The sequence below is a fragment of the Protopterus annectens genome, chromosome 15.part0 (assembly GCF_019279795.1).
Source record: "Protopterus annectens isolate FY-2018-M chromosome 15.part0, PAN1.0, whole genome shotgun sequence".
Classification (NCBI taxonomy): Eukaryota; Metazoa; Chordata; order Ceratodontiformes; family Protopteridae; genus Protopterus; species Protopterus annectens.
Window position 1 is genome coordinate 660,122,223 of NC_056749.1, and position 8,932 is coordinate 660,131,154.

Below are 8,932 nucleotides of genomic sequence, written 5' to 3' on the forward strand. Positions count from 1 at the left end.
TAGGGCAGTGTTAGTACTATGTTTGGGGCAGAAGCCATGTTGAGTGGAAGATAGAAGGTTTTGAGTTAGAAGGTGGTCTAGAGTCTGTTTGTGTAGAACATTTTTTCTAAGATTTTGGCAAGTGGAGAGAGTAAAGCTATAGGTCTATAGTTAGAAAGGTCGGTAGAGGGGCCTCCTTTATGAAGGGGTAAGACATGAGATATTTTCCAAAGCAGGGGGGCATACTGTTCAGAGATGGAATGGTTTACAAGAATAGATATAGGATAGGAGACAGACTGAGCAGCAAGTTTAAGTAATTCTCCAGGTAACTGATCTGCAGCAGGAGTACATGGTTTTATTTTGTTTAGAAGGTTTTGTATAAATTAGTTGGGACTGGTTTGAGAGAGAGAAAGGAGTAGTATTGGGGTCAGAGTGTGTCAGTGGTAAGGAAAGTGGGGAGTTGACATTATTATTTAGTAATGAGGTAATGGAGGTAATAAAGTGGGTATTGAAATGTGTAGCTATATATTCAGCGGTGCTGTTAGTTGTTGGGAGTAGAGTGGTAGGCCTTCCTAGGTTTAGGAGGAGGTTGATTGATTGCCAGAATTTTTGAGGGTTGTTTTGGAATTTTTGTTGACAGGATTGGAAATAAGTCTTTTTGTCCCGTCTAATTTGGTTTTTGGCCTGATTTCTGAGAGGTCAGTAGGTTGCATAACTGTTACTAATTTTGTTTTTGTGATAGTGAGACCAGGCTTTGTCCCACTGTTTTAACAGGAGGATGGTTTCTTTAGTTAAGTAAGAAAGTTGTTTGGACTTGGAACGTATTTTCCTGAAAGGAGCAAGATTATTTAAGATTTGCAGGAATGCATTATTAAAGTACTGCTCTAGCAAAGTATGCTTGTACCTTATTCTCTATAAACACTTGATCTAATGTCACAAAAACATGGAGAAGTATTACAAACAAGAAATACTGTCTCCCTGCTTCTTCATCCTTCCAAAATATACTTAAATTGCTTTGAAGCTTATTTCCCTCAAGTGTCTGTTTTTGAAATCTCGTTCTAATGCAGTTTGTCAGCAAAAAAAAAAAAAAAGGAGTGATTTTTTTTCCAGTTTATGATCCTGCATTACTCTCATTATGAAACAATGCAAGTATTTTAGCAACTATACTTCATGTAAAAGCCTAAGGCAGCAAATGATGTTAAACAGGGGTTTACAGAGATGGTTAGTTCTTCCATTAAACTTTTGCATTTAAAATATTCTAGAAGTTCTTGACTTCAAATTTCCATTGGTTCATGCTGATGAAAGCTACTGAACTTCTATGATTTTTGTAATGTTAGCTTAGAGTAGTCTGAATACTTTAGTTAGTAAAATGTTTAATAGTTTTAAACTGAATGATTCTTTTCAATTTATAAGACATGAAAAGGCAGACTTGCTAGAGTGTATGCCATTTTACCTACAGCTGTGATGTTTTAGAGTTATGACAAACTGATTTTCTCTTCAAAGTCAGATCAATGAAATGTATTCAACAGTCAAGTATTATTCCAGTAAGTAGATACAGAGAAGCAGTTTTATATCAGTTGTACCTGAATTTCTTTTAACTGTATTCCATTGTAACACAGAAACAACTTATGTTCAATGCCAATTTAAATCATGTGTGATGTTTTAGTAATATGAGGTTCAATGTCTTTAGCACTCATACAGTGAATTTGCCTGTGATCCTTAAAACAAAAACAAACAGAATTTTCACAGTATGCAGCATGTTTAACTTTGGGAGTGGTTTTAATAAGAAAAATATTTTAATAATGAAAAAAGAGCCTAATAAACTGTTGTCAAGTAAGATTCCCTGTGTTGCCTTTATTAGTGCATGTAATTCATAAGCAATGCAGAATGACCACATTAAGTTAAACTCCAAACTTCTATCAATGGACTGCAATTAACATTTTACTTTTTCTTAGAGAAATAGGCTAAAGAAATAAACATTGCACATAAAAAAAATAATTACTTCATTGTTTGACAATATCATTACACTGTAACTAATTTAAAACCCAGAAAAACAGCTTCTAAAATTTTCATTTTGCAATTTTTGTAATTATTACATACAGCAACTGCAGAAAAGATCATAAATCAAAATGTAATTACAACAATTTTACAAAATCAGAAAAAGAAAATGCCTCTTTATCTTCAGTCTGGGCTGACATCAAGCCTTATCCCCAGAGACTGTACTGGTCCTTTCATTTATTCATTCAGGGAAGAAAAATCTATAGCTCATTTGTTTCCCTTGTGGTTAGGGCTGGTATTGCTGGAACTGTGCCATTACCCATGATGGAGATCAGAGTTTACTTTTCTTCCCCTAGACCTACCTTAACTCCTAATACGCCTAGAAATGTCTCTGATGATATCAGACAGTAGAACTGTTGCTCATCCATTAGGGATCCAAGTCCACATATGCACTGCCTCATTCATATAAATACTTCCGGTTCTATTGTCTCCATGAAGAGCTTGAGCAGAAAGTGCAGTCTGGGTCATTTAATTCTGCTATCCCACCCTGAGAGATGCAAGTGGGCTTAACCCTTCAGTTCTTCTCAAAGGTTCATAGGCAAGTACTAGGCCATTTTAAGCCTAGACAATTTTCCTTTTAGTGCTCCGAATATCCTATCCCATTAGGTTATAAATTGCTCTTACCCATCCCATGGTCAATAATTATATATCACTCCTAATGGGAATAACTAGGATCATACCTGTCACTATAGTCTGTATCCTACAAACTAAGAGGTGACTTGCGACCCATGCATGGGACAGAGCATTAAGGAGCTGACTCTGTCCATTAGTAGTACAGTGGACAGTCTGGGGTAAATTTTCTGTTTCCCATTCATAGATTTAAATTGTGCTTGAAAATGGAGAGAGATGAACTTTGTTTTATGTGGGTGGGAAGTCTATTCCACAGCAGCAGTTTGCTCTGTGAGAAATACCTGACCCTCCAAATCATTCTGTTGATGTTGCAGAAGAGGTTTAGATCTCTTGACAGAGTATTTCTGATGCCATTTGACTTGCTGATGTGCAGCAAATCCAACAATAATGGGTCAAAGGATGCCTTGTATGCCATTCCCAGGAAATCTCTTAGTCTGTAGGATGCAGACTATAGTGACAAGGCTTTGAGTTGGTCTGTGTAGGACATGTTGTTTAGGCCCTGTGACCTTATAAGCAAGGTATCTCTCTGGGTGTTCCACTTATTGCATGTGACTGGACAGATGCATATCAAAGGAGGCATTGTATTCAATGATTGGCCTAATAAGGACTGAGTAAAAGGAGAACAATGACTTCCCTAAATCTAGACACAATCCCTTTGTTTATAAGCTGTGCAATATAGAAGAGCTTTCTTACAATAGCCGCGTGTTGGTCAAAAGTTAGGTCATCATTGACTTAAGTTCCCAAATCCCAAACAACTTGCCATTGTCATTTTCTCCAGAGTCAGGAATGATAATAAATCCCATGTCATCGGGATGTAGTCAGGGCTCTCCACTTGTAAACCTCAGAGCTGATGTACTTGAAACACTTTCTGGTGAATAAATACAAACTTTTTTTAATATTATCATTACTTAAATACAAATTCTACTAACCCACAAGCACTCCAATAAAAAGTAAAAAAAAAAAAAAAAATAGAAAAATAAAATTTTGGCCCATTAGTTTACAAGTATTGAAAAAGTGAAAAAAAAGACAAAAAACAAATAAATTAAAAACAACAAAAAACAAAACAAAATCATACAGCATGTATTAAGTCATTTTAAATTCCTGGCATATGTATTCTTAAAAATATAGTGTCCATTAACATTCAGCAGATTCTCTTTCCCCTCTGTTTTTTTATTCCATACATAATTACCTATTCCATACCTTTGACATAAATGTCTGAGAAGAAATTGACACATCTCAAAGTCAGCTATATTCAGTCAGCTTTGCTAAGTTAAAAGGTAAACAACGTAAAAAAAAATAGTCCCTCATTATTTGCAGCTGTCAATGGAAGAGAAAATAAAATGTCAAAAAACTGGTGGAGCTCATTGTAAGACTTCTATGCATGACGTAATCAAAAGCATATCTTGGTCCAGCAGTGTTTGATGAAACTTCATTTCCCCTCTGTGGAGTCAAAAGCTGTTTGTGAAAGTTGATGTCATCCACAAATAATTCATCAGGTAATTCTAGAAAGGAAAAAAAATACTCATTAAGTGCATAATTACAACTGAAATTAATAAGTTTTCTTCATTTCACATTTTTCTACTACATGAAACCTTGATTGCTAGACAGCTGTTTACTCTCTGCATTAAATGTTTCTAAATACCACTTGCATCTCTATTTATGTCTTTGGCTTGCCTACTACATGGCCACCTAAATTTCTCTGCTCACACAGGCACACACACAGACACACACATATCACACACAGACACGTACGTGTGTGTGTGTGTGTGTGTGTGTGTGTGTGTGTGTGTGTGTGTGTGTGCGCGCGCATATAGATATATGTAAGCCAATCAAACTTACATTACATTGATTAACATATCCTGAACATAAAGTCAGCAACTGAAATCATCAACATCAAAGCACCCCTAATTAGGCAGCAGGCAATCAAATTATAAAAACATTCTTCTTTACAGGGAAGCAAGCTCCTCTACATCCCATATACTCCTCTGTCTTACACATGCCAATTCCAGGATTGCACAATAGTGGGGAAATGGTGATCTTGCACCAGTATGCTGATCAGATATTTGCACAGCATCTGTGATTTTCTGCAAAATGCTAAGTCATCCAGTGTGAGGAAACTGATATATATATATATATGTGTGTGTGTGTGTGTGTGTGTGTGTGTTTATATATCTATCTATCTATATATATATATATATATATATATATATATATATATATATAAACAATAATGCACATACAAATAAATGCAATAAAAACTATATAGACAGCATAACCCTCAAGTGCATCTCTTCTAGCCCAGATGCAGTAGTCAACAAGGTGTACTTCTCGAATCACATAACCAAATCTGTGCGTGACACCTCTAGTCCCCAGCCTTAAGTCAGATGTAATCCACTGTTTGTCAGGTCCATGTAACTGTCACACATTACAGTATAGCCACCATTGGTAACAGAGATGCCAGTACAATACAGACTGGTCACCTTATCCATAAGTTACCATGCGACAGTAATAGGATAATGCTGTCCATAAAATGTATACTTCCCCACTTTCCAAGTATAGCTGAGGCTCTCCAGAAGGGCTTGCAATAATATGACCACAGACTCCACAAAGTTACAGACACCCACAATTTCTGCTTGCTGAGAGCCACATACATGTGTATATACACATATATACAGATATAAATATAAAAAGACATCTTTCCATATAGGGGCAACATTAAAAAAACTTGTTTCTCATACAGACATATAGACCTAGTTTGTCTGACCAGCAATACGTTTAGGAAAATGTTTTTTATATGATAACATGTTGGGCTAGGGTTAGGAGGAGGGGAACAGTTAGCATACATGGGTAAGGGAATCAAGGGGGCTTCACTCTGGATGAGGATTGTTTGTCTCAGTATATACACTTCACTTATTACCCTGCTGAAGACCAGACACACAAAAGGTGTAAGGTTATGGAGATGGCATTTCGCCTGGAATCAGGTGATAAGTTCTTGCACAAGTCCAGTACATGCCTAGTTCTTGGTTTCTTGTAGTCATGCACAGAGGAATAGCAGGGCTTAAAGGAAAAACTCTGATAGCTGTAAAATGGTTCTAATCTCACCCCATGAAGATGAAGAAGTTTTTGATAGTGATAGTGGTGTTAAATCGGTAGTCATCTACCATGGAGGAGAATTGAAAAAAGTTATTGTTTGATTCATTATGTCAGTTGCTACTGTCATCAACTTCACTGCAGGGTTTTATAGTTATATTATTGACTTATATTATTTTGAATTTCTGATGTTTTAAGCCTTTCTTATCAATATGCAGTCAACATTCGATGTATAAAGAATATTGCTGATTAAACAGTTGTATGAAATTATCCAAGTAAGTATGCTTATTGACTTCAAATGTCTTTTGTTTGATACTTGTAATTATATACCAGAGTCATGGCTGAAAAGGGTTCTCAGACCAAACTGTATACCATGTTAGTTAGTATCTAAGTAAATAAATAAACAAACAAACAAGCAGTGCCTGTGCTGTGTCATTAGTGTCTGTAGCCAGCAACAGTTCATTGTTGGTAGTTAGCTCTCTGCAACTCCTGACATTTGGCACATTAATATTGCCACTATCTTTGTCATTTCTCTATGCGGGTGTTATGCAATATCCACATGTCAAGTCAATGATTCTTTCTCACCAAAAGTACTACCTCATGCTGTTCTGACTATGGAATTCAAACCATTATTGCCCTGGTTTTCTTAACACATCTTTCTTCATTATACAGATAGCATTAAAGTAATGAAACTTTGCCAGTGACTCAACTATGTCACATGGTTGGTTCACTAATGTTTGAAAGTCAGAAGTATAATATTATGAAAACAAGCAAACTATTAAAAATAATGTTAAAGTACTGAAGAGTTTTCATAAGAAGGCATACCTGCAATCTGATTCCCCAGTGTGAAAGGGGGTAAGCTCCCACACTTCTACTATTTATAGATTAGCTTTTTTTTTTAAATTAATTTATTTTTTAATACCCTTGGACCTCAGCTGTACCAGCCCAGCCCCCAGTGCCTCATATCCAAGTTGGGTCAACCAGACATTCTCTTACCTCCCAACTTACTGCAGTATTGCTGGGGTCAGTCATGGATCCTAAGTGTGTCCTGTGGGCTTAGCACATCTGTGCTTCATCCAGGGGGAATATGTTTATGCCCTGCCCACTTCCTTTTCCCATTCCTCATGCTTATTGATTGTGCCCAACATCAACTCCCCTCTTTGGACCATACCTGCCCCTATGAAGCATGTCAATGAGTGCGCTCCCTCCCAGGACAGGCACCTACCCCTTTCCAGCTTCTCTGTCAGACGACTTAGATGTAATCAGAGCTTTATCCCACTACATCGCCGGAGTGGCTTATATAATTATTAACTTTGAGATGACTGCACCTGGGATTATGGAGATTCTCTAAGACATGTCAGTCACAGAATTACTATATAGTAAAGCAGAATCACACTTCAGTGTTTACACGTTTGAGTACTGTACTTGCATGCACTGATCAGTTGCTTTAGTCCTTGATTATTATAGAAACAGATTGATTTCTACATTAAGCTGGTGCATTACTTTGAAATTATAAAGAATGGCTTATTTTATTATATTCAGTTGATAAAAAAACAGGTTCTCGACAGTAAGATGATATACCATGTAAGGCAATCATTGTGACAGTGAAGAAAAAAATGCATATAATTACAGCAGATATCATGGAATACAACTTTTAGAGCTGCATTATTTACAACTAAATTAGTGGTTCTTTATAAAGGTAAAGTCAGCTTTATGCACAACCAAGGACATTACTAGGTACATAAATATTTAACTGTACTGCAGAGCTTATTAACAAAGGGATTGGATCTTGATCTAAACAATCATTGGGTATAATACTGCCTTTGGTACATATACATAGCCGTACTAATGGACAGAGACAGCTTGTAAATGGGTCTCCTCAAATTATCTGTGCTATGATCCCTGTTATTCTCACTACAGTAATATATAATTTTTAACAATGAGATGGGTAAGACCGAACTAACACCAAACGGAATAGGTTAATTCAAGCACCGAAAGGAAAACTGGATAGGCTTAAAATGGGCTGCAAGGGCAGCTAGCCTAGTACTTAGCTATGAACATATGTAGGTAAACAGCAACTGTAGCCTTGTGTTCCCTGCATTTCTGCTTTGAAGTATGTGTTCAGTCACAATATAATTAAGCGATATGGCTTGTTAGGATGGATACTCAAGAATCATGCCTGAAACACATCAACAAGGTACTGAAGACAGAGAACCTTTAGCTCCTGGCATTAAGGCGGATTTCATAAAAGATGCTGCTAGCTTGAGGGATCACGAAGTACAATTAAGGATCATTAGCAGCATTTCAAAAACATGTCTGAGAGGTAAGTCTAAGCTGTTAGTATAGTCTGCACTAAAATGAGTTGTCAGACTCACAAAGTACAATTAAGGATCATTAGCAGCGTTTAAAAACATGTCTGAGACATAAGTCTAAGCTGTTAGTATAGTCTGCACTAAAATGAGTTGTCAGACATCTAGTGCAATTTGCAAGACAAGATGGGAAGTGCTGAGCTAATGTTGGAAGTGAGTGCTGAGTTTATGTTACCTACCACTGTTTTTTTTTTTTCATTAGCTGTACAGAAAGCACAGCACGCATGTTGAACTAGCTATCCTGTATAGCAACAGTTAAAATTAAGCTTCATATTGACATTTCATTTATATCTAGTGAAATTGACTTAACTAGCGTGCATCAGTCTGCTCTTCTGGTTACTGCCAAAGCTGGAGTCTGACTCCACTGCAGATTCATCTTGCTGGTCTGCAAAGGTAGACATTCATGAAACTCTCCTTATGTACTGCACGTTCTGCTTCATGTCAGCTTGAGAAGCTGTGTCCAGTCAAACACCAAGTTTTTAGAACTGTGTTTCAGAGTCTTAACTCATGTGTTAGAAGACTGTGCTATTTTGCATGCACAAAGGACATAAACAATGGTATGTAAGATAATCAGTGTTGCAAAATAGTGCAGTACCAATTATTGATAAAAACTGATCAGATTAGAAAATGCCAGTAGTTCAACATACAAGCTCCAAAACATAAACTTGTAACATGCAAATGAAGAAATATTGTTCTCTGAAGAGTGCAAGCCCTCATGCACCCACCCACCCATGGGGGAAGCTGTGCTCCCATACCTCTATTTATGTGTAACATCTTCAAGATCACACCATACCTGGGGAAGGGCA

The 8,932-nt window shown here is 36.8% G+C and overlaps 1 protein-coding gene across 1 annotated transcript in view; it reads right to left on the reverse strand.

The window, feature by feature from the left end:
- Positions 1-1,813: 1,813 nt before the first annotated feature.
- Positions 1,814-8,932, reverse strand: part of GPC3 (glypican 3) — a 2,117,595-nt gene continuing 2,110,476 nt past the window's right edge. Inside the window, exon 6 of the mRNA XM_044057511.1 lies at positions 1,814-4,169. Within this exon, the coding sequence (XP_043913446.1) occupies positions 3,988-4,169 (182 nt within the window). The 3' untranslated portion in view covers positions 1,814-3,987. The remainder of the gene's footprint in view (positions 4,170-8,932) is intronic.